At 46.3% G+C, this 26,803-nt stretch overlaps 1 protein-coding gene across 6 annotated transcripts in view; it reads right to left on the bottom strand.

Annotated features, from left to right (window-relative positions):
* The window catches only part of AGAP3 (ArfGAP with GTPase domain, ankyrin repeat and PH domain 3), a 1,746,798-nt gene that overhangs the window by 140,619 nt on the left and 1,579,376 nt on the right, over positions 1–26,803 (bottom strand). For all 6 annotated transcript variants that reach the window (XM_069646010.1, XM_069646012.1, XM_069646011.1 and 3 more), the window contains one exon: positions 15,295–15,456. In XM_069646010.1, the coding sequence (XP_069502111.1) occupies positions 15,295–15,456 (162 nt within the window). The remainder of the gene's footprint in view (positions 1–15,294; positions 15,457–26,803) is intronic.

Genomic DNA, 26,803 nt, shown 5'->3' with positions numbered 1-26,803 from the left:
ACACACACACACCCGAGCCCACCAATATAGCCTAACCCCAACCTAACATCTAACCTTTTTGCTGAAAGATTAAGCAGAACAAAAGAACAAAAGATTCAATCAGTAAACCTACTTCTGACTTGTTCCCACTTTGGACCCTTCTGGTCTGGTTCCTATTTCCATAGGCCAAGGTATGGGTGGCTGGATAGAGGTGGTGTTGGGTGTTATGTGAGTTTTTTCCAGTTTGAATGTAAGGTCGCTGTTGTTCATCCATGCATTGATTTTCGAGAGGCAATTGACAAGGGTTTAGTCTGTGCCTTTGCTAGAGGCAAGCCTGTGGATGATTTGAGTGTCATCTACACAGTTGTAGTGTGTAAGCCCTTGTCGTTGGACGGGTTTCATGAGCATGGCCATGTATATGTTCAAAAATAGTGGTGAGCGGGATCAGCCTCGTGTACGTGAGGTTGAGTTGAAGGGAGGTAGCCAGGTGGTTTCCATTCTTTCTGTAGGAGGAATTTCAGCAATTGTAGTGCAATGTTGCTTAGGCCTGCTCTTCTATTGTGATTAGGGTTCCATGGTTGACTGTGTCAGAAGCTGCTGAAAGATCTAATGGTATCAATGCAGGGGTGTTGTTGGAGTGTAAGTTCTTTTTTAGTTCTTCCAATATGAAGAATAGTGCCGATTCAGTCCTTCTCGTAGCTCTGAAATCGACTTGTGCCTGGACCACTAGATGATTGGTCTCATAGTGCGCTCGATTAAGTTGATAGCAGCAGTTTGGCCGGGTAAATATGTTTGATATTGGTCGGTAGTTGGTGAAGTAGTCTATGCTTCCTGTGGAATCTATGAGTAAGGGTTTGATGAAGGTGGATTTGAAGCTTCTGTTCCTGTTTTCGCTGAATGATTCATGAGCTATCAGAAATATTGCGCATGTGTTCCATTTGTTGAGGATGCTCTTGTAGATGTCTAGCTGGGATCTGCTGGGGAGTCTGCTTTGTTGCTTTCCTTCACCAGTTTAGTAAAGTCTTCTGTGAAGATCTCTGCAAAACAGTTAAGCATTTTAGTTTCTTGTGGGATTGCGTTGATGGTGAGGCCATTGCTTATGTCCGTATCCAAAGAGCGAATGATTTCCTGGCTTGTGTGATTTTGTTTTTAAAGTGTTTCTGTCAGGTAATGGGGACATCATTGCACACTGTCTGCTTTCTTATCTTATTAATGATGTTAAATTCAGTCTATTGCTTGCTTTCGAGATTTGTTCGGCAAAGTGCATTTTCTTTTATAGACCCAGATCCCTTTTTGGTATGTGATATCACGGATATGGGTCAGCAGACAAGACCAATTCTGGTGTACAGTTTTAAGATATTTTATTTTTAGTGCTCTGGGGACATATAACCACATGTAATTTACTGGCTTGGGGCCGAACCACAGCCTGAATTACCCTCAACTAAGGCAACCCAAGGCTAGCCTGCACAGCCTTTCCCAAAAGTCCTTCATACAGCCTCTCCAAAAATGATCAACAGCCCCAACAAAACGTGTCCTCCCAGGATGGTTTCACCGTTAAAATGGGTGGTGTGGTAGACAATGGGTCTGCGTGTGCCACCACCTGTAGTTTGATGCTGGGCCATAGGGTGATGTGGGATGGATCCCCATGATATCATGCTTGTCCTGGGAGGATAGCTCAGCAGCAACGTGCGCGCCTTGGAAGCAAGACGAAACAAAGCAACATAGGTTCAATCCCCGGGTCTGCGCTTAGAAACCTCTGGGTGTTTAAGCACGTTATAAATACGCAACTAAGACCAAAAAAAACAAATTACGCAACAAAAAAAAAAACAATTCCTGTAACAGCACCTCGATGCCCCCGGTCTGTGTGAGCGCTCTAAAAAAAACTGCTAATAAATAAATCATCACCACACCTCATGCAGCAGGTAAGCAATCGTCACGGGTGCACAAGCGTTCCAGGCATTTTAGGAAATGTCAAACATACACTAACATTTAGTGTAATTTCACTAGACTAGAGGGCTCTGTGGGAAGAAACTATGCTTTGTTCTGTGCCAGATAAGGGTATTTCCTAGCAGGAGACAAAACCGGCTAACAGCACGGAGAGACAGACCACTACTGTGGAATGCTGCAGTTGGACCGGAGCTTACTCCGCAAGATGGCTACAAGTTTTACGTAGCCTTGGTCGCTGGGATGCTGGAGAGCTGTCCATCCCAAATTCAAACACCTGAAATGAAATTAATATTTAAAATAAAACAAACATGTACAAAGTGAACTGCCCACATGTGCGGCTCCTTGAGTGCATGCGGGGGACGAAGCACAGGACTACAAAAGCATGCCAGGGGATGCCAGTAGAGTGGGTCTTTTGAGACGGAACAGGAGAGAGGTTGAGGGGGCTTGGAGATTATTCTGAGATGTTGCTTGTGATCTCTATAACAAAGAAGGGTGTGCTTCGCCTTGTAAATGTGGCCACAACATCCGTGTGCACCTTGAATGTGCGCTGAAATCCCTGGATATGGGGCTACATAGGATAGTGCTTAGAATGTAGAAAGCGTCTTTCTATTGAGGAAGTTATAGGAGAACTACGGAAAAAAATCAAGAGATTTGGTCTACAAACCAGAAACTCTTTTTCAACGTAATATAGATGTGCATGGTACAATTATAAGGTAGTTCTCAAAACCCTGACCAAGCAATTCCAATTTGCTGCTGCACCTGGTGGTATACGGGCTAGCTGAATGCAGAGCTGTAATGGTAGGGATATATGGTGTGGACATAGTATACAGCTCCTCAAAAAGAGCCCTTTCTCAATCTCCCTATACACAACGTCCCCCACACAGGCACTCCACCATCTTAGCATACATGCACCTAAAACACACAGAACCTTCTCCACATACAGACAACCCTCACACTATCTCATACACACCCACACTAAATTACAGCTTACCGGCAAGCCTGGTACTGCAACAGGCCAGAACATTCATTTACAGATACCTAACAATGATGCTAGAGAATGTTGAATTTGGAACCCCCAGCAGTCCAACCACTAGTTCCCAAATTGTTACGCCAAGTAGCAGTAGTAGGGTATTGACACTGGCATATGTATGGGTGAATGGATTGGGTTGAGTTGTGAAGGAGGAAGAGCTATAGACAGAGAACCAGAAACCACAATGAGAGTATTATGTATTACTCTTACGTCTGGATGTGCTCCTGTCTTGTTGGGTCAGATTACACGGAGAATGTACGGACAACATGTTTCAGCTGGCTTAATATGATATGATATTTTATTTATATCGCGCTCATACACAGGTGTTTCAGAGCGCGACCAGGCGAAGGGAGGGGAACAGGGGAGAAGCAAAAACAACGATCTTACTAGGTCCAGTGACATTGAGAACGCGCAAGTGCATGGGGAAGGGAAAAGGGGCAAAGTACATGGGGAAGGGAAAAAGGGGCAAAGTGCAGAACATAGGAGAGGACAAAATAAATAGTAAGTAAATACATAATTAAATAGGGTGTTAGCGGTGGTAGTACAGCCTGTAAGAGGCAAAGGTGCTAGGTTTAGTGAGATAGGGTGTATCTGATAAGTTCAGAAGAGAAGTGGGTGGGGAACTGTATGGGTACAGATACAGGCCCCAGTGCAAGTGGTGGCCCGGAGGCAGTCCAAGAGGGTGGCAGGGTGAGCAGGTACCTGGGCCCGAAGGACAGAGGGTGGCCAGGTGCACAGTGCCGAGAGTGAAGGCGGAGAAGCAGGGCAAAGGCAGAAGCGAAGAGGAAGGTCTTGAGGAGCTTCCGGAACCATAGATGGTTCTCCTCAAGTTTCAAGGTGGCAGTTCCAAAGGGAGGCCCCAGCCGAAGACAGAGATCTATCTCCAGCAAGTTTCTTTGAAAAACGACTGACCCTGAGGGAGTTAGAGGTAGAGGAGCGAAGGGCTTGAGAGGGGAGGTATTTACAGAGGGATAGTTGAAGGTATTTTGGACTCAGGCCCCATCCAATGAAGCGATTTCTGAGCTGATACAATCCCAGGGCCTGAGGCCAAGGACAAGTCTCGCAGTGATGCTAAAAAGGTTTTCCAGTGCCGCCTTCCCAAATGAAGCAGCATGTCTGGAAGAATCATCCAGGGAGTAATGCTTATAAAAAACCTGGGGCGTAGCTCAGATTCGTCCTAGCAGATATCAGTGATTGGAAAATGTCTTATGAAAGGTACAGATGGTACAGATGCTGCCTTAGCTGTGATGGGAAGCACAGCTTTACTTGCATTGCACAAATCCTCGCTCGCCAATTCCCACACGGTCAACACAAATGGAGAATGAATTGCAGAACAAACTTACAGTGCCCAATGCACTTTAGTCCGTCATTGCTTTCAGTTAACTACAGCATGCCATACTGTGCAGGTAAGTGGTCAAGTTCATGGAATGGAAGGATTATTTATTTTAATGTTTTTATAGCGCTTTTATTTTTCTCCAAAGAACTGTGAAAAGAGTACATTTTGAAAAATATAAATAAATTATGCAGCCATAGCAGATGTCAAAAAGATACAATAGACTAAGGTAAAGCCAAAGACAGAAAATATTTCTTAACACATCGTTTAAATTGGATTTGTGAGCTAAATAGGCGAATATCTAATGACAAAATAGGAATTAAAGGTTTTAAACAATGAAAACAAAGCAATGCATACAGTGGTTGTTGAACCTGAAGCAGACCAAAAGCAGAAGAATGTATCTGCCAAGAAGGTTGGATGGTGGGTTAGAAGACGAATATGGACACACAGTGGACATGTTCACTTATTTCATTTAAACGATAAGGAAAAACAGACCTAACTCTCCCCATAGCTATGGGGTAGTTCCCTGTTTCACCAACTAAACTAAAGGTGCTCGTCGGTCATCAGGAAGTCAATAACGGAAATGTCCTCTGTCCAAACCTATCTGTATCTATCCCTACCACTAATAAACGATAACTAAAATGGGCCAGACTAATGTCTCTCGTAAGGTGGCCTCCCCTTTGTATAGTGGCTTATTTTCAGGGATTCTTCTATTAACAATGCTCTTGCAAACACAATTGTCTCCGATGGTGATCCTCGTCTTTGAGGAGAAGGATTGGGAAATAGGACATCATTCAATATTGTGATCCCGGTGCAGACAATAGATGAACTTGCAATGGCGGTCCTCCACGTCGATGTTCTTCTGACTGCATCTTGAGCAGGCTTTGAAGAGGCACTTCTTCTCGGCTTCCGATATGGCGACGTGTAGTAGGTCCAGATATGCAGTTTGCAGCCTCCCTTATTTGAAGCCATGTTGGCAGCTCAGTGAGGGTACAGGTGTTGGCAGCAATGATATGTTTGGAGTAGGTCATTTACCCCACTGCAACCTTTTGACAGCTCTTGAGCCTTAATGTCCATGTTCTGCCAGTTAGCGGGTAATTGCCTGTAATCCAGTGCAGCTCTGTGATTAAGCTCAAATGTAGAGTTCACGGTCAACCCTGAATCCAAAACGGAGCAGAAGAATGCATTCAATATGGACTTAACAAACTACTAACATTTAACCTTTCTCTTCTTCCTGGACTGGTCTTACCAAACCAATCTGTACAGTAGGGATGTTATGGCTTTGACTTAGTTGTCTCCTGTTTCAGTGTTCTCTGTGTCCTCTTGCAACCATCCCATTCTCTTGAACTCCCCTCTCCCCCGAGCAGCGTCAAGATGCCTGTGTTTGACAATTGTTGCACCCTTTCCAAAATCAAATCAAACGCTTATTAAGGGAGGGTTGGCAACGCCGACCTGGGTGCTGGAGGCACTGTCCCAGGTGAGCTTTTAAGGCAAGAGTATTAATACTTCTGGAAGTTGGCAGTAAAAGGCAATTTTAGGGATTTACAAAATAGTTCCCATTCTTAACTGAAATATTTTGTATCATGCCCAAGTCAGGTGTGATCCTTACTGCCTGTAAATGAACAGATGTAGGTTTATCTTTAAGGTCCTCGTAACATCGGGAAATACATGTGCAGAGATCCTCTGTGGGCAATTTTTGGGCATTAGTGCACTGAACACACCAACAGAGCTTTGCAAACCCCTTTGTGCTGTTAATACCGATTTTATTTTCTTGGGAGAATTTGCCTGATGTTGGGGAGTAAAATGGACCGGTGCACTGCATATATGGATCCTGAGAGGATCTGTATCACACAAGGGTTTAGAAACTGGTTATTCTTGCTAAACTGAATTAATCTCATCAGGAAACAAAAACCCTCTCTATGCTGCATTGGCACTGTCCTATCAATAATAATCAAATCTGAAGATCTAAGGGATAACTATTGACCTCAACTTGTGGCTCTTCTTCACTGCACTTTCTCTACGGCAATGTCACACCATGGACATAGCATGGGCCCAGCCTGGTTTGGGAATTAGAATTTCATTCTTGCTCTTTAACCATTAGTAAACCAGGCAAAACAAATATTGGTAGGACTAGGACTGAATTTCAACTCCTTCCTCTTCTTCTGAATTCTCTTTGCCCCTTTCATCCTTTCCTAAACGCAAAATAAAATCTTCCTCGAGACAAGATTTTAAGCAAAGGAAAATCAAGCATAGAGTGTCAGAACATTCATTTGTCAACAGTTTGACCAGTCCTAAGGTCTCCTTTCACATTTCCCAATATTTAGGGTTCCTCCCCAACACTCACCGTCTCTTTGGTCTTTTCTCACAGAAGAAAGATTGTCTGGCTTGGCTCCTGGTGCTGTTAGGACAGGGCCACCTCGGATACTTAGTACCGGTTCTGGGCCTGCCCTGTGTCTGTGGCGGGTCATAGGAATTACTGGAATTTTTTTTCTGTTGTGAAAGGGGAGAGCTGGGGGTTTCTGTTCGGGTCTTCCCCATAAGAGTTTACTCATCCATTCTCTACAGTTCTGATGTCTATCCTGTCTCTCCTCGCTACTCCTCTTTTGTTTTCTGTCCCTCCTTGATGCATGCAACGTGCTTCCCTCCACTTTCCACTGTGATTTTCTCCCCTGCTAATCTGAGTCTTTCCTCTACCACCCGCCTTGGGCGATGCCTGCCCTCTTATTCCTTTCTGGCTTGTCTAGAGAATTACTAGGACTGGATTCTTCCTGCTTCTGAACTCCTCCTCTTCCTCCTGTTTCTTTCACACAAGCTCCTGATTTTCTTCTCTTGTAGCCTTCTGATGCTACTCACCTGCCATCTTGTGATACTTTATGCATTCCTCATGCCACCTTCTGCCGTTTACCTCGTGCCACCTCCACATAACCCCCTCCTGATACCCCCTTCCTGAGACACTCCTCCTGCTTTATGTTCTCCTCTAGGCGCCTCCTGAAGTTCACCTCCTAATGTTCACCTATTGCCACCTTCTGACACACTCTCCTGCCACATCCTGATGCTCACTTACTACTGCCGCCGCCACTCGATACTCTTCTTCTCCTGTCACCGCTGGATGTTCATCTCATATTACCTCTTGATATGCCTTCTCCATCTCTAGACTCCTACACTCCTTCCTCTTTCTCTCTCCAGCCTCCTCTTTCTACTTCTCTCCTTCATCGCCAACTTCCTCTGGATTCTGCTTGTGCCTTCCAAACACCCACACCTCTCTTAAATAGCCATAGCCTAGCTTGGGCTTGGATCGGTGGTCTACCGCATTGTGGCATGATAGCACAAACATGTGGATTGACTCCCCCTAATTCCAGCCTTTGGATCAGATGTGTTAGAGTGGCCAAGTATAGGCAAGCGGTTAAAAAGTACATCTGCCATCCTGGAATGGGACAGTGCGTGTTTCTGTGCATGCGCGAAAGTGTTCAGCTCAAAGAGCAGAGCACTATCCTGAAACGTGTCTTTCTTCGCCCATGTATGTTGCTTCACAAGAAGTATGTGTACTTTATTCGACAACCCTGGTGCTTCCCAACCAAATATACATTTCTTAAAGGGACAGCAGCTTTTTGGTTACACATTTGGCAGTTCCCTGCTCACTGATGGGGACTAAGTGGGGGTGACCAAGAATCCCCTGCATACCATTCCCAGGCTCAAATTCCACTAGCGTGGGGAGGTGGCACGCCACTAGATGTCCCCGAAATAAGGCAAGGAACCAACAGTCCCCGCCACACCAGTTTTACAGGAAAACCACTGTATAGGTAGATAACTCCTAAGGAGAGTCATTGCCAACAATTAAATTAAATGTATGTATTAGTTGCCTGTAAAGGTATTTTAATTATACTGACTTGTATGTGCTTGTTGTATGCCACTTTCAGCTTCTTATGTATCTTATATGATTTGATTTTCTATTCGTGTTATGGGCAATGATGGGCGAAATAAATTTTGTTTATCGACTGAGATCAATTGCATTCAGTTATATTTTGTGTGGCTATGCTGCAAACATGATGTGCACATGGTGAGCATTACTGCAGGTTATTGGCAAGTTTGCGGTCTCTCACTCAGTCAAAAGGGAGCGGGTTATGCTAGTGCGGCACTGGTTTAAGCTTTGGGCATCTTGGCGCTTTAGAGGAAATAGAGGCCGACTGAAACAAGGTGAAAGGTCTAATGGTTGGAATGGAATTTCAGAATTGCCCAGGATACGAGGGAAACGCTTCTGTCAGAATATCTATTGTTTCTGAATTCTGGGACCAATAGCAATTGTGCATCGGCGGCTGCGGTGTGTTTCAAGTATTGTTTCTTTATCGGGAACGAGCTGTAGAATGCGCCGCGCGGTAGCGGTAACATAACGTGTACAACATGCTGCCCTGCAGCAGCCCCGCTGGTGTGCGTGCAGCGGTGTAATGTGCAAGTTGCGGTCTGCATAATGTGCGGTGGCATCCCAAAAGGGGTCCGTGTAACATGCCGCTTCTCTGCCCCTAAACGCTCGTCCAATGGCAGCCCCGGCAGCGCCTCCCTCTAGGGACATGCATTGCCAACATCTTGGCAGTGCCCATTAATCACCTACACGCCCCAAAACACAACACTTTTTGTCTATCAATTTTCCACTGTGTTTTAAAAATAAAGCAGAAGAGAAAGGCACGTCACTTAGCGATGTGAGAAACACATTAAGGGGCTGTCAGCGGCTCCCGCCATGCGTCCTGCAGCACACTGCAAGCCCAAGAGCAGTACATTATCCCCGGAGCCCAGGCACTGGCAAGTGGGGGGGGGGGGGGGGCTAGCGAGGAGCAGTACCAGGGGCGCCGTGTGGGGCAAGGAATAGGATGAGCAGCGGGCGATGCGAGGCCAGGGAGCATCAGTACCATGGAGGAAGATGCGAGGCCAGGGAGCATCAGTACCATGGAGGAAGATGCGAGGCAAGGGATCATCGGTACCATGGAGAGAGATGCGAGGCAAGGGATCATCGGTACCATGGAGGGAGATGTAACAGGGATCATCGGTACTATGGAGAGAGATGTGAGGCCAGGGATCATCGGTACTAAGGAGGGAGATGCGAGGCCAGGAATCATTGGTACTATGGAGGGAGATGTGAGGCCAGGGAGCATCAGTACCATGGAGAGAGATGCGAGGCCAGGGATCATCGGTACTAAGGAGGGAGATGTGAGGCCAGGGAGCATCAGTAAGTACCATGGAGGGAGATGTGACCCAGGGATTATCAGTAGTAAGGAGGGAGATGTGAGGCCAGGGAGCATCAGTACCATGAAGAGAGATGCGAGGCCAGGGAGCATCAGTACCATGGAGGGAGATGCGAGGCCAGGGATCATCAGTACCATGAAGAGAGATGCGAGGCCAGGGAGCATCAGTACCGCGAAGAGAGATTCGAGGCCAGGGATCATCGGTACTATGGAGGGAGATGCGAGGCCAGGGATCATCAGTACTAAGGAGGGAGATGTGAGGCCAGGGATCATCGGTACCATGGGGGCAGATGTGAGGCCAGGGATCATCGGTACCATGGAGGGAGATGTGACCCAGGGATCATCGGTACTATGGAGAGAGATGTGAGGCCAGGGATCATCAGTTCTATGCAGAGAGATTAGAGACCAAGGATCATCGGTACCATGGAGAGAGATGCAAGGCCAGGGATCATCAGTTCTATGCAGAGAGATTAGAGACCAAGGATCATCGGTACCATGGAGAGAGATGCGAGGCCAGGGATCAACAGTACCATAGAGAGAGATGCGAGGCCAGGGATCATCAGTACTAAGGAGGGAGATTTGAGGCCAGGGATCATCTGTACCATGGGGGCAGATGTGAGGCCAGGGATCATCGGTACCATGGGGGCAGATGTGAGGCCAGGGATCATCGGTACTATGGAGGGAGATGTGACCCAGGGATCATCAGTACTAAGGAGGGAGATGTGAGGCCAGGGATCATCAGTACCATGGGGGCAGATGTGAGGCCAGGGATCATGGGTACCATGGAGGGAGATGTGAGGCCAGGGATCATCAGTACTATGGAGGGAGATGTGAGGCCAGGGATCATCGGTACTATGGAGAGAGATGTGAGGGCAGGGATAATCAGTACTAAGGAGGGAGATGTGAGCCAGGGATTATCGGTACCATGGGGGCAGATGTGAGGCCCGGGATCATCGGTACTATGGAGGGAGATGTGACACAGGGATCATCGGTACTATGGAGAGAGATGTGAGGCCAGGGATCATCAGTACTAATGAGAGAGATTAGGGGCCAGGCACCATCGGTACTATGGAGAGAGATGTAATAATAGGGGTCATCAGTACTATGGAGAGAGATTAGAGGCTAGGGATCATCGGTACTGTGGAGAGAGATTAGAGGCCAGGGATCATCGCTACTATGGAGAGAGATGTGAGGCCAGGGATCATCAGTATTATGGAAGAAGATTAGAGGCCTGCCCTCAGCAACATTATGAAGAGAGATGTGCTGCCAGAGATCCTGGACACTATGGAAGGAGATCAGGATGAACAGCGGGAGGGGCAAGGCCAGGGAGCATCAGTACCATGGAGGGAGATGTGAGGCCAGGGATCATCAGTACCATGGAGAGAGATGCGAGGCCAGGGATCATCGGTACTATGGAGGAGATGTGAGGCATAGGATCAATAGTACTATGCAAATCATAAATTTGTTTGAAAACATTAGTAAGAAGATTCAGGCCTTGCAAATTCTTTAAAATTAGACTAGATTTGCAGGTCGAGTAACTGACTTTACCTACTCGACCTAAAAGAAATGCACTCGACGCATAGCACGGAAGACCAAAAAATGTAAACTGCTTTCTGTAAAATGGTGCATGTCACCACAAACCCACTTTATGTTGGGCACACTGCTGCAACCCAGAGGCCAACTATGCACAGTGAAACTTTTATTTGACATTTACTGCAAAGCAGATGTTACATACAAGTTTCAAACCTCTCCTGCAAATGGTATTCGCCCTTCATAAAATCTACTCGACTATGCGAGTGGGCAGGGTGACTTTGCGAGCCCTGATTTAGTGTCTGTAAAATGTAAAATGCTAGCTGCATGAATGGACAAAAATAAATAAATATGATAAAAAGGCCTTGAAAACAGTTTAGCCAGCTCTCTCCCACAGGTGCTAAAATATAATGCACTCGTAATCCAAGAGCAAAGTGAGCTCTGGACAGTGTATGGTATTGCAGTAGATCTGTAGATGTACAGGCTGGATGGAACTATTGATTACTACTTTGCATAAACATCTAGTTAGCTTTGTGCATTCATTATGTAAGAGGAAAGAAAGGAAGAGACTAAGAGTGACCTGTGTAGCAGGCAGGAAACTGGGCAAACTAAGAGGAATATTGTAGTTTGCTGCCATCTCACTTTCGGGGTAGCTGGTGTAAAGCAACAGTGATAAGAGAGAATGTCAAGGAGTATGGGATCAGCTCATGGCTTGAGCACCAGTTGCAAAGATGTATTCAACCAACAAGTCACAGACCCAGGTTTGCCATCAAAAGCATTCGGCTGGGTGAGTATGTATAACTCGTCAATGTGATGCACATTGGCCAACAAAATGAAATCTAGTTTACACTATTATATTTAGATATACTAACCTGTAGTTTATGGTAAAGTATTGAGGCAATGCCATTTTTTTTACAGTAGCAATATTTCTAATAATGCATTATTTAACAACTTAGAATTTTAGAAATGGAATTGCATGACCTTCTTTAACAAAATATCAAGTTAACACATACTAGTCTTTGCCAGACAGGATATAGTTAACTTAACAAAAGTATAATGCAGATTACCACTGATTTTCAATTATTTGAAGAAAAAAAATATATTCTTGACTAGCATCCCCGCCCATGCCTTTGGCACTTAAGAGTGGAGGAGATGATTACTGCTGCACTAGCCCGTTTGAACTTGCAATGAACAGAGAAAAGAGGGTGGAGAGAGCACTGAGCGCAAGAGAGGAATGCAGGGTGAGCTGTGCTTTCATTGAACAGGGGAACTTAAATAGCTATTTTTGCCACACAAGTGTCATTTTAATTAGCAAACCTACAGAATTGCATATATATATATATATATATATATATATATATATATATATATATATATATATATATATATATATATATATATATATATATATATATATATATAAAGAGACTTGTGATTTATGTGAATGGAAAGTTAAAGACTTATTTTTTAGGGAGAAGAGAATTATGTATGTATTAGGTAGGAATTATAAAGGATTCTGGTTCTTTCTTTTTCAAAAGTTTGTAAAAACTAAATGAAATAAAAAAAAAAAATACAAAATACCAGACGCAGACGTCCGGGGAAATCACCCTCCGTCCCGGGGTCCCGGAAGTTTTTTCATTTTTGAAACCCCGTCCGGGGTTTGCGTGTTTGGGGGGCTACGGTCATTAAAACCGTAAGTATTTTTCACAACACTATCAGAATGTTTAACTTGGAGGTTTGGCTCGAACCCCCAACTTCTCAGGTACCAGTCAGAACACTTACTGACTGTGCCACAGAGACTGGCTTGGAAATTATTGTACAGCAAGCCATGTAATATCAATTACAGCTAACACTCGTTTTGAATTAACATGTCACGATTTACAGACAAAACTGCACAAATGAGATTATGTACAGTTTATAGAAAGGAGAAGTGCTGGAAATATGGTTGGCGGGTGGTTGTTGGTTGTGGGGGCGTGTTGGGGGAGGGGCGGTAATTGGTGGGCTGCAATGGGGTAGTCCCTCTTTTATGTTGTTGGCCGTCCCGTTTTTTTGTTTTGAAAATCTGCTCACCCTAATATATGGGGAGACACTCCCCCCACCTTATGCCGATACATTTTCTATTAACTTTACCCCCCACTACATATACATATGCAAACAAATGGGGGTCTGACTTTTGGTACTTAGTCCTTTTGACCTTGGTCATTTTGGCCTAACCCCCTTAAAGCACAGCTAAGCTATTTTATTGGACAGATGCAGTGGCAATGAATAGCCCACTTGGAGAAAAGTAGAGAAACAAATTAGGAAACCAATATGTCTTAACCTCCATCTAAACTAGAAGAGATCTTCAACTTGTTGCAGTTGTAACAGAATAGAATTCCAAATACTAGCAGCCTGAACCAAAGAGGCTCTGCCGCCCGACGTAGTGCATTCATTGCTGGGACCAATCGGCATGTGCCGAGCGGCTGGACGAGGGACATCGATGTAAGATATAGCACAAAGCACTCTGCACTAGCCTGGCTGCGCCTGCACCTCTGGAGCCCTTCCAGCCCCGTACCTCGCACTTAGCACATGGACCTTCCTTCCCTGCACTCTCTGCATTCCCCGGGCTCTGTCCATCTGGCCTCCCTGGGCACTCGCTCTCCCACAGGCCCTTCCCCCCTGAACAGCACCCCCCCCCTCCCATTTCCCCTGCACTTCTTGTGATTGCACTTGCACGATCAGAATGTCACAAGGCCTAGTCGGACCGTTTTTTGTTTTTGTCATTCCTGTCCCCTCCGCCCCTCTTGTCTTGTTGCGCCTTGAAACAAATTGTGTATAAGCGTTTTATAATTGCCCAATAAATAATTAAAATAAATCAGTTAAATGGAGGCCTGTATCCATAAGATGCTATGAGTACAGTGTGCCTAAGCCATGCAGTTTGTAACTATAAGGGAGGGTTTATAGTGATATTTTCGAATAGCATTTTGTCGAAAGTCAAATGTCAACAAAAAAAAATTCGAATGTCTTTTTGTGTTTGTTTTTTGTTCGAAATGGGGGTGGTTCCCCCGCCAACCCCCTTTTCAGAAAACATTATTCTGTTTGAACCCTTTTTTTTACTTGCGGAACACAAAAAAAACATGTAAATAAAAAAATAAAGCATTTGAAAATAATTTTTCGACATTTTTGTAATTCGACCAAATGTTTTCGACATTTTAACCTAACACCATAAGGGAGCTAGTAGTGAGAGGGCATGCATTGATTACACAGACCTCTTCTGAACTAAGGCCAAGGAGAGGCTAATGTTTCTACTCACAGGTGCCTCCCCTTCTATCCCACTAAGGAGCCCTCTTACACCCCCTTTCCTTGCAGAGATATGCACAATCAGGCCGCCAAAGTGATTCTGGTGTACTACACAAGACTATTTTCCATCATAAGCACTATAAAACGCTACAGTTACTCTCAGAGGGAGTTTTTTTTCTTAGTTTATTGTGAGAAGTATTTAAACCAAGATAGTAATTCTTGTATTTTGTTTCGCGAGAAGAGCCGCGGATATGGTCCGCATCCGGAAGCCATTAAAAAGTTTCTTCTAGCACTGCTCGAATTACCAGAGCCATCCTGTAGAGCCCATCAGCTCCTGTGTGCCTGACACAATACGTCCTTTTCATGTGTGCATGTCGAAATATACATACGTTTAGTTTTACTAAATGTCGAGTAGCTGGGTTGCCCCAGCTGGATGCCTGATCATTGTTTTGCACCTTAAATCAAGTCCCCTCAGAGGATGTGAAAAGCAGGGTTAAGGCGAGAGCTGCCACATTAGGGAAATCAAGCGTCTAATGAGTAGGCATCCACTTGGGCTTTGGGCAGCTCTGCTGTGGGATTCATGGGGACCAGGATCCGATCCCACCGCCCTCCCCTCAGGACTGCATGACTCTGCTGGAGATGAAGGCGGCTGAATGGGATGCTTTGTGAAGCATTTGTGGTGGATAGAAAGGTTGGACAACTTCCAGTAATAGTTGCTCGGAATTCATCTTATCCCCGACTTCTCGAGTGGAAGGGATTGTAAGCGCACTGGATGGGCAAATCTCTTCCTCGTCTGTCCCATAGGAACACGACATGCCTCTTCCAAGTCTACAACTGAAAAAGTTAACTTATTGAATACATTTAAAGAAAATTACCAAAGGAAATGAACCTTTAATCCCATCCATCCCTCCTTCCGCACAGATATCCTCCCACCAGATGGATGGTTAAGAAGAGGTTCCTACCGTCCGCTCCGCTTGTGGGCCCATCGGGTCTGGGGGTGCCTGTGCTCTTTTTCCTGCGATGCTTCTTCCGGTTTGCATGCGGTGAGGGCGGCGGCTCCAGCCGGGGACTAGCACCGCTGCCGATGCTGGTGCTGGAGCTCAGGGAATCCCCCGTGCAATTAGCTGCAGAAACCAAGCAGAGAACAAGACCCATCAGCAGCAAGAACGTAATCAAGGTGGTTCACAGAGGCTATAGATCAAAGCATCACAGCGCCCAGAAGCCTACGGATCAAGCCATCGCGGAGCGCAGAGGCCTCCAGATCAACAAACAATAGTGAATAGAGCACTCTTTCACTTAGGCTTACATACAGAGTGCACACACGCACCATTTACTGCTCCATCTTCACTGACCTGGACTCCGGTCCCCGAGGGCGTTCAACCTACAGCGCGCGTTGAAACCATATCAATGGGGAAAAGCGCTATATAAATGCATTAACCTAACTACTGATCAAAGAGCTGAAGTGCGGAGAAGCCGGCAGTTTAACGCTGTATAGGACAGAGCCCGGGGACAGGACGTCTACAGATGCTTTGCTTTTGACCAGAGGCTTTGCTGGGGGGGGAGGAGTGAGGGGGCTATAGCCCCGGGTCCTTTGGTTGTAGCCATGGATAAAAGCTCATGGACTACAACCCAAAGGGTAGCTAGCCCCGAGTATCAACAGTCCTGACATTGGCCTAGCCCCAGATCTTTTCCAGACCTAGCAACACCCCTGCTTTTGACCCTCAATGACGAGGAGTCGCCAAGAAAGCAGTTTATGCAACCCGGGGTCATGAATACGTTGGGCAATGTTTGCTGCAAACGTAAGAACCAGCTCAAGCTCCTGCTGAGGACTTTCAGACTGCAGGGAAAGAAAGGTGGACACAATCCACCATAAGCAGAGCGCTTATGATTGGGTGGAGTGTAAGCATGCTCTGCTTCTGGTGGCGCCACAAAGAGCTGGCAAAGAAAGGAGTTGAAGTCACTGCTTCTGCCATGGCAGAACCAATGCCATTAACAATATCATTGATTGCAACAGTGCCCTCCAACTGGGAGTCAAAGAAAAGGCTCGCCCGCCGTTGAGAAGAGACCCTGTCCACTGATGCCATTGTTGTGGTTAATCATACCCAGGGAAGTCGGTTATTTGTGAGGTTGTATATTGTGTTAAAGGGAATTTGTGAAGCATTAGCCTATGCGGATTAAACGCTATGGGGTTCAGTGGTTTTGAGAAAATTAAAGAAAATGACAGTAAAAAATGAAAATGTAACAGTTTGGTGAAGAACGACGATCCAGCACATACTGGCGCTATTGTGAAGGAGTGTGATGATTTGTGAAAAGAAGCAGAGCAGTAGAGGAATGCACTCTTCTGGGTTGTTATATATAGCGCTACAAACCCTCAGGTATCTGAACGCTGCTTATTATTACCCACGGTGTGTGGTGCTCATTTATCGACCTCGGAAAGATGAAGGGCTGAGTTTGGCCCTGCCAAGATTCGAACCTGAGTCAGTAGGCTCTGCAGGATACCAAAGCGAGCCTCTACTCGCTGTGCTATTTAATAATGCGCTAATGTACACATTATTAGACTTTTTGTTTTAAATGACGTTTGCTCCTTGGGATCTTTTTAGTTTAAATTCTACTTCAAAGCTCTGAGGCCTGAAAAGGGTCCGCAATTCATCCGTATTTCCACTCCCCGAGTAGGGGGTCTATCCGTGTAACAGCCAGTATTGGAAATCAGCTCGAACTATTGGGGAGAGAACCACAAAGACAGTGTACATATTTGCCATATTGTGATTTGCCAAAGTACAAAGTGTGTTATTAATTGTGTATATATATTGCACCTTATGTTTATAAAAACGACTGTGTTAGCACACAACATAGTGTGTGGATATTCCTTTGTGGGGGGCTTGGGGACTACACTGTACTTAAGAACCAGCCTGCATCACCTCCTGAGAGCTTAGGCCTTGGTTTCTCGTCCATAGCTACCATATAGAGAACCTTGGCTGGGGTGCTCTGTACTTCTACTCAGCCATAAAGAGGGCAGGAGTACAGATACCCCCCTCCAGTCTTTACACTACCCTGTGGCCTCTCCACTGGGGGACGGGACCCGCCTTTCAAGAGAACCCTAGGTTGTATAAGTAAATGACTGCTGAAAAAGATGTCCACTATGCGATAACCAGTATGTACTGTGTCATTAACTTGAACATCAGTTGCTTTGCCCGGCAGGATATTAGTACTGGAGTGTGTCCTATACAAGGCTGTGTGCATTTAGTGCAATAACTAGTGATGTGGGTTATTTCAGTAGACGCGGAATGATGCTATTCTGAAACCTGATGTAGACAGTGTAGTGGTTGAGTGAACAGGCCATGTGGTTCAATTCCGATAGAAAGAATGGGGTTGGAAGGGGTGTAGGAAAGATTGGACCAGGAGGATAGGGGCATGCTAAGAAGGGGTCGGGGGGGGTGGGCGGGACAGGCATGGGAAGGATCGAATGGAGGCAGGGAGGGACAGGAGGGAAAATAGGTCACGGTAGGTATAAAAGGCGTGGAGGCGTTCACGCCGGCATTTCATGGACTTTTGAGGAGGCGGCAGAATAAATGGTGAGTGTGCTGCATGTCATATACACCTCCCAATATGGGAATAGTCACTTACCCCACAATCAATGTAAAAACACCTCAGACACCCTAATCTGAAATATAGAGGGCGGCCAGTAAACTTGGACCATTAGAGTTTGATGCAAGATGGTGCCATGATGGCTTCGTACCAGGAAGTGGACTCTGCTTCTGGGCTACGCTTTGAACCGGCCCATAGCCCGCCTCCCTTCACTTCACTTTTTGGTCATTCCCTTTTGTGTGCTTTCTTCCCCCTCACATGGTTATTATCATACCCCCATCCCCCTTTCGGGAACTGCTAGCCTGCTGCCTACGTCCTTGCTGTCCTGGATCGGGCACTAGGGATGTGCATCAAGTCTAATTTGCAGTGAATTATTCTTAAGAAAAACATGGGGTTTAGAATCGACTACATCCTTGCATTTCTTTACTGGTTTCCAGACACACCTCTGCCATATCCGCATATTTCGACATCTGAATAGAGGACTGGGCATATTGGACACCTGACTGGGCAGATACTGGTTGCCTTTTGTCGGCCAGCATCTTCCATGTATGATTCCAGATAACAGGCGTGTGACACCACAGGTCAAAGAATGCTACTGAATAAGTGACCTAGGCTCAGATCCTAACATGGGTGGCCATTTTGTTTAGACGCCGATCAAAATCAAGAAGAGCCAAGTGTGGGCAGATGTTCAATGGTTTGGGAAAATCTAGTCTCCTCGAGTAAAATGCACACAAGAATCTACTGGGTTGACCTTCACAAACAGGAAAAAGAAACAACCCCCCTTCTGAGAGTTCACATACTTTCTGGGGATAAGGACAAAACACTGCATTTTTCAGGCAGGTCGCAATTTGCAAGAACCTAAATGTAGAAATATCACATTTGGTTGAAAAACTACTATTTGCAGTATCAGAGGGGTTCCATGTGTTAAAATCGCTGCAAAAATGGCCGTGTACACAACATATTGCGGCAAAAAGGCTGTGCCGGGTCAAACCACAGCATTTTTGCCGCGATTTTTTATACAGGTAACATTTTTGCTGCGATTTTATCACTGCATACGATCAGAGGGCAACAATGCCTCAGAGGCAGAATTAGCCCGGTCCACAGTTCCATCACTGTGGGCTGGAAGAGGACATCACTTACTGAGTACAGCAGCCATAGGCAAGACACTGTTCCATCTACAGCAAGGCCACTAGCACAGTTAATGTGCGAGTGGAAAGCATTCTTCATTGACAGAAAACGAGCTCTGGTTGCTGGAAAAGGTACACGTGAAAAGAATCTGATTCTGTGGACACCAGGTGCCCCAGCCCCCCACAACAGGGATTAGCGTAGGAACTGGTTCAACAGCGATCCATACATACATACATACATGCATACATACATACATCCCTCTGTTCCACGATGGAGACATAGCTCAGTTGGCCAGGTGTCTGAACTGCAGAAAACAGTTCCTATTATCTGAGGCATGTTGTAAAGATGTTACCGTGCCATAACATTCTATCTTGGTAAACTGATGAAACTCAAGTGGTAGCAAGATGCTCATAGAACATATTTGTATAGGAATCGGCCAGGTTGAACAATGGATCGCAATAACCGGGCACAGCGGCTGGAGAAAAACCTCATCTATGGTCATGTGCCATTTTGACTGTGCAGAAATCACCAAATAGGTGAGGTATTTTGCAAAACATGCACTGCCTGCCAACTTACACGAGTGTAACGGGGAAATTCAAAGGTGCCACATTTTCACATTATTTTAAAAGTTGGAAATTGATTTGCTGGGAGTATGTATTGACTGTTGTTGACTAGACCACCACAAGTCCCGGTAGAAAAGTAGTGAAACAACTCTGGGATGCTCTATCACCTAAGGTTGCTGAGACGAGAGGGGTGTTATGTCCCCAAATACTAAGCCCCTAAGAACAGAAATGGTCTGAACAGTCCGTCAGGAAGTGATGTGGCCCAAGCAGAGACACCATCCAGGGTCCTGGAGGATCAGACCCACCAATGAAATAAGCGCGCTGGGACACGAACTCCCAGAGACTGTTTGATCTTGTACAATATATATACACACTGTAGATTTTCCCACATCTTGACTCTTCAAGAACAAATCACATTCCACCTTCCCGTTCTATGGACCCTGGTGGGTGTTTCTCAACTACCCTTCCTTGTTCTTCATAAAACAGTGAACTTCAGGTCTGGTGCATATTGGCTTGTGGGCTCCTTCGTGACGCACTTCAGTAACAACGAAGGCAGATGCTACATCTGAAGTGCAGATCTTCGCCCAGGTGTTTTTTCACGCTACAGTTATTTCTGTTTAGAGACATTAGGTTCATGAGTTGACTGAAGCAATGCATATGGCTTAGAAGAGCAGGTTTATCAGAATCCGAGCACTAGCTATCACTCAAAGCTGAACAGTCTAGATGAGTGCTTTAACGGCACACTGAATTGCTAAGCATGGAACTGACTTTTGCCCTCAAGCATGGGCAGTGATGGTAAAAGTACCTAGCATTAATTTTTGCTTACAGATAGGTCCTGCAGGATGAAAAGTTGAACCTGCTCAGGTTTGCCACAAACAAGGCCCCGTCGAGGTTTTCCGAGCCAGCTTAGAGATAAGCACACCTCAGTAAGTTATAATTATATCGCATGCTCTTGAGATTTGGCAATGGATGGAAAGTTAGGCCTTAGACGGAAATACATGTGTGACTAGAATGCCCATCAAGCTCCTGTGCAGTAAGACATGCATCTCGTGCTGGTGCTGCAAAACAACATGCAAGAAGCGATGGGGATCTAACACATCAAGTCAAACAGAAAAGGTCATCTACATGGCCAAGACTAATAAGACCATGATCAAGGTCTATCACAAAAGGGCAGAGTGCGCACTGATGGAGTGCAGTCGGGGTGAACCACCACCTAAGGTATTGCACTCCCAGTTCAAATTTCCTAGAGGAGAGCAGGTGGAAATGTGAAGTGTGAACCACAAATAACAGCTTTACAACAGAATAGTTTACAGTGAATGCCAAGCAATTTCAGTCACGCCCTTTCTAGCTGCTCTGAGGAGCACAATGTGGATTTAGATCACCCCATGTCCAGTCCTAGTGTTAGGGTAGATGTCTCCCTTTATGTGAAATCCCCAATCCCTGTGAGTCCCCCCCAGCATTTTTTGCTGGACACCTGGATTTTTGGTCAGATTCTCCTGTGTGAGTGGGAACCTTTTTCCACACTCGCCTCTCCTTTTACCTTGACCCAGGGAACCTTTTTGGCCCCTTTTTGGGATTTCTTTTCGGAGTTATGTTTTCCTCCAGTTTTTAGGCAACTACTTTGTAATGGAACAACACAAAACACCTTCTGTGCAGTGTTGTCAGAGGCTACTAGAGCAGTGGTCTTCAAACTTTTTTGGCCTGGGCCTCCCCTGATCAAAATATGGGCAGGCCGGGCCACCTCAAAAGTGCGAGATGGACAGTATGTAGAAATGGCTATGAACGTTTGCACGCCGTCACTGCACCCTACTCCCAGTACCGACCCTGGGCTCTCCCCTCTCTGCTCCCACCACTATCCCAGTGCTCCCGCCCATCCTGCTCCCACCACAGTCCCATAACACAAGCATACACGCATCCATACACATTTAAATAAAAGATAAATCACCATAAACTTACCTTCTGCAGGCGCCTGCGCGTGGTTGCTAAAATGCCACGCTCCAGGTTGCTCTGCCCGTATGTGCGAGGAGGTGCAGGAGCACCCCCTCGTATATACATGCATGCAGTGCCCCAGCCAGCATTTCCAATGAGCTATGCAAGGCAGGCGAAGCAAAACGCCCCCAGACTTGCATGGCTCAGTGATCATGTGAGGCTGGGGAACTGAACTATCAAAGGCAAACAGTGTTTCCCTTTGAAAGTTCAGCCAGCCCAGGAGCACTCCCTGAGCTGGAAAAAGCAGGGTTTCCGAGGACAGCTCCTCCATAATGGGTGAGGGGGCCAGTGGGTGGATGCCCCCTCACTCATTATGGATGAGCCGCCAGGCTTTGACTGGCCTATATGACAATCGGGCGATGACCGTACCAAAAAATGCAAAATGCTATTGTAGGCCAATCAAAATGGGCCACTTTTTTGGCCTATGTGGGCCAGTTTGAGGAGTTACTTCACTATGCAGCTAGTCGTTTTGACCATTGTTGCTGAATAAATATTCTTTAAATATCACAATTTGTTGACATTTGAACCAAAAACACCCCCTTGGGTACTATTCAAACAGTCTGTGACTAAAGGACTGAATATCCATTTACAACTGCTGGCCACTTTTTCATTGGTGCCTTAGACCGTTTTATGGTCCAGTCTGACCATGTTAGCTGCCCCTGGCCATTTCCTCCAATTTTTTTTATTTTTTTACACATTTCATGCTGGGATGCAGCCGCGCCCCCGTGGGGGTGGGGGGCGCACTTCACAGTTAAGACCTCAGTACTAGAGCATCTCCATTATTTATCATCTTTCCGTGACTAACTCTTTCGGTTACCAGGGCAGGGGGATACTTTTTATCGTACCTGTTTATTCGTTTGCATGATCAGCACACACCACCTTACGTGGAGTGCTGAGGGGATCCAGTGTGTCCCTTTTCTCATTGCTCCAGTAACATTTTGTTACTGTGACAAGCCCATCTGTTCAGGCCGGTGGCAGTGTACATTTCACATAACATTTTTTTGTACTTTGTATCAGAGGCTGCTATCGCAGCTCCAATAAGGTGCATAAGGCACACCATACATCTAAAAATGGTGGCCTTTTTTTAAGCCCTGAACAAGATGGCTTATCACTTATGGTCTCTCCTTCTAGCATGCTAGGTGGAGGATAGTCCCTTTGTCTTCACTGGGCTTCACATGGAAAGCCTGCAAAGGTTCCCTGAGTGCCTGGCAGGACAGGAAGTGGGGGAGATCTACTAAAACTCCATTGCCTCTCACCCTGCAGTGTGCCTGGCTGAAACCAGTCCAGAATGGGAGACTGGCTGTCCTCATTGGACAGCCACCCCTCAGTTGGTCTTCCTGGATAAATTCTGAGGTCCTGGAGCAGAAACCCAGAGTTGACCACTCAAACTAGAAGATTCCAAAGAGGAGAACAGAGAAGGATGTCGCCAGCACTTCCAACGACTGCCAGAGGCTGTTGAGTTACAGCTGCTGTCCATAGACTGGTGGGCCTAAACAGTCTTGAGGTAACCTATAATTTGTGACCTTCCCAGAAGAGCTGCGACTTCCAGGGCCAGCAAACCTCCATTACCCGAGTCCTGTGCTGCATATCTGTGCAACATCGCTGGAAGCGCGGCTCCGACTGCAAATAAGAGGGCATCCGTCCAAGCCTGCAACAACTCAATCCAGCTCCAGAGAGTCCCATCACCAGAGGCGAGGACCGAGAAACGAAATATAAAGTTGACCGCTGTGACAACCGCCTGTCCACCGAGCCTGCAAAAGGCCCCAACAAGCTTTCACCTCGAAGATAGATCTGCCAGAGGACATTCCCCTGCATGAGTGCTGTTGCCAGATCCACCAAAGTCATCTTTCCCACCATCACGGGTCTGCGGTCACCTCTCCACTGGAACCTTCCTACAGCAACTGCTTCTTCAGCCAAAAGGTACTGTTCAGCCCTGGTACAACCTACCCGGGACCTGCTAGTGGAATCCTGTGACTCTGGGGGCTGCAGATAGCTTACATCTTGCTACCCCTGAGGTCACCTTAGAGTAACATTGGGTGGGAGACAACCCTTTGTACTCTTAGCGGTAAAACCGCCTACCCATGGGCACTGGTCCTTGGGGCATCCATTCAGGGTGTCAACCTAACCCCAGGGCCTATTCTTAACCACATTTACTTACCTGCAACTCTAGTGAATCACTGCTGAATCCCAGTACTCTGAACATTGTGTTTTGCTTATTACTGGCATTTCCTGGCCAACCTTCATCCACTGGTGGCCCAGTGGCCCATCTGAACTTTGAGAGACTCATACTAGATAGGGTTGGAATATTAAGACAAGATTGGGTTGAAGTTATAAGAAGTTATTAAGAGTTTAGAAAGTTTAAATATAGGTTTCCGGTTGCTTTACTATGTGATTTGCTACTGTATAAGCTACACAGAGTATTGCAAGTGATCCTATACTGTATATATGTTTGATTTATAGAATTTACCTGAATTTAGTATTGCAACATTGTGTCTTAAGAGTATATAATAAATGTCTATTTCTACCTGCTCTCCAACCTTGATTCTAATCTCCCCTCTGTACTCATCCGATTTGATCTCTCTTCTGCCTTTGACACGGTTAACCTTGCCATCCTACTCAACCGGCTCCGTGATAATCTGGGTATCACTGATCAGGCTCTGGCCTGGGTAACTTCTTTCCTCTTTGACCGACCCTCCCAGGTCCAACTTGGGTCCTTCCTCTCCTCTATCTCTCTTTCCACCTGTGGTGTTCCCCAGGGGTCTAATCTTTCTCTCTGGTTGTTAACCAATACCTGGCCCCTCTCGCCCACCGCATTGCTGCATTCCGCGCCAACATCCCGTGCTATGAGGATGACACAGAGCTCACTTTCAAGCTCCCCACTGCCGCCTCTTCTCCTTCTCTCATCCCGGATTGTCTCTCTGCAATCCAAGAGTGATGCGCCGCCAATGACCTCTGCCTGAATGCCAGCAAGACTGAGATCCTCCTCATTGGCAGACCAGCACCCCTCTTTCCCCTCACTCTCTGGCCGGCCTCCCTTGGCCGCCCTCCTGCTCCCACCTGCGATGCTTAGAACCTCATGGTTATCTTCAACTCAACACTCTCCTTCTCTCTTCACATCTCCAACATCTCTAAGAAGTTCAATTACCAACTGCACCTTCTAAGAGGTATTCTCCCTCTCCTCTTTCCCCCAGCGGCTCACTGTTTCTAGAGCTCTGGTTCTCTCTGGGCTTGACTACTGTAACGGCCTCTTTTTAAATCTGCCTTCCTCTACTCTCGGTCCTCTGATATGATATTTTATTTGTATCTTGCTGATACACAAGTGTTTCAGAGCGCAAAACTCATCCAGAACAGGACTGCAAGAATTGTCCTTGGCCTCAAGCCCAGGGATCGTATCTCTCCAGCACTGAAATACCTACATTGGTTCTAAGTGGCTGCAAGGATCCAATTCAAGAGTCTTTGCATTGCCCACAAGGCCTTCTGGGGCCTGGGACCAAAATATCTCCAGCTTTCTCTTCTGAAATATCTTCCTACTCAAGCACTTCGCTCCTCCAACTCCAACTTCAAGAGGGTCAGGCGCTTTTCCAAGCAACGAGCTGGGGGCAGATCTCTCTCTTTGGCAGGTGCCTCCCTCTGGAACAGCCTCCCTGCCTCTCTGAAACTTGAACAGAACCACCTCTGGTTCCAGAAGCAGCTCAAGACGTTCCTCTTTGCTTATGCTTTCTCTCTTCCTCTTCCCTGCTGTTCTCCTGTTTGATACTGCACTGATTACCTGGCTACCCTCTGAACCACAGGCCCAGGTCCCTGCCCTCCCAGCTGCACACCTGTACTGCCTTCTGACAACCCTGCACTTGGGGCTGTATCTGTAACCCCTACAGCCCCCCTACCTTCACTATCACTTGCTGTTTTGCACTTAACCTTGCACTGCCACCTGCTGGCAGCACTTCTTGTTTCTTGATGTTTACATCCTATGTCCTGCACTTGCTCCTCCTCCCCTTCCCTCTGCACTTTTCCCCTTTCCTCTCCCCTGCACTTGCGCGATCTCAATGTCACTAGGCCTAGTAAGATCGTTGTATTGTCCCCCCTTGCTCCCCCTCCCTGCCTCGTCGCGCTTTGAAACACTTGTATATGGGCGCGCTATAAATACAATAGATCATATTATATCATATATAACTTCTCAGTGTGTGTTTTCTTGAACTAAGATATGCTCTGAGGTCTTTGTACCGAACTAAAGCCCTCCTCCCTCCTTAGACTAAGACTGGCTGCTCGCCACTCTATCATACCCTTGGGTAGTTCAGTCTGATCCTAAGAAGTGTAACCCTGTTCTGATGATGGGGTGGGCAGCATATGCTTATATTTGCTTGACCTCTAAAGCTTAGCAATTGTCTGGCCATGGACCACTAAGGGGATCCCATTAGGAAAGTCTATGGGTAAGAGGATTGCAGGTAACACAATGAAGATGCTTTGAGACGATGCAAGGGTGGGGGATTCGGGGCGGGGGGCGGGGTAATGTCCATTGCTAGAGGTGAACGTGGCGGAGCGAACAAACTCTTCACAACACTGTTGAAATGTGGAACAAATGATGCCGTGCTGTCAAAGGTAAACCTTGGACGTTGGACTTTGAGATGGTCTAAGCATTGGACCCAACGTGGCAGTGAAAGGATGTATTGGCTTCCACTCGCCGGAACTCAGTGTTGGCCTCTCTGCGGACGGGCCACTTCTGGGAAATTCACTGCTGAATGAGAGGAAGTCTGTGACTTGTTGAAGGTCTCCATGGTGGTCTGAAATGTGGATGGATCGTTTGCGTGTCATAGACACACATACGGAACTGGGTGGGATGTTGGAGCTTTCCAGGATCTTCAAGGCAGACCCATGGACAAATAGCAAAAGAGAGGTCAGTTAGCCCAACTTTGGGAAACATTAGCGCAGGGAAGGGTGGTCCGAAAAAAGAAGGTCCACAGCTTGCCTTCGCAGGTGAAAAGTGTTCCGAGTGACAGGAGCCAGCACCATTTGTTACATACGAGTCAGCCTGTGGAACAATTTTTCCATTTCCATGCCTTTATGCAATATTATATCATTAGGCAAACAAACAAAATATACAAACATACAATGCATCCAATATAATGTATAATTACAAAACAAACAATGCAGGATCTTAAATACATCCATACACACAATAATAACTTCGAGCAATGTTTAAAAGCAGAGT

The sequence above is a fragment of the Ambystoma mexicanum genome, chromosome 2p (genome assembly GCF_040938575.1).
Source record: "Ambystoma mexicanum isolate Mex_15411 chromosome 2p, UKY_AmexF1_1, whole genome shotgun sequence".
In the NCBI taxonomy this organism is placed as follows: domain Eukaryota; kingdom Metazoa; phylum Chordata; class Amphibia; order Caudata; family Ambystomatidae; genus Ambystoma; species Ambystoma mexicanum.
This window is presented reverse-complemented; position numbering and strand designations above follow the sequence as displayed.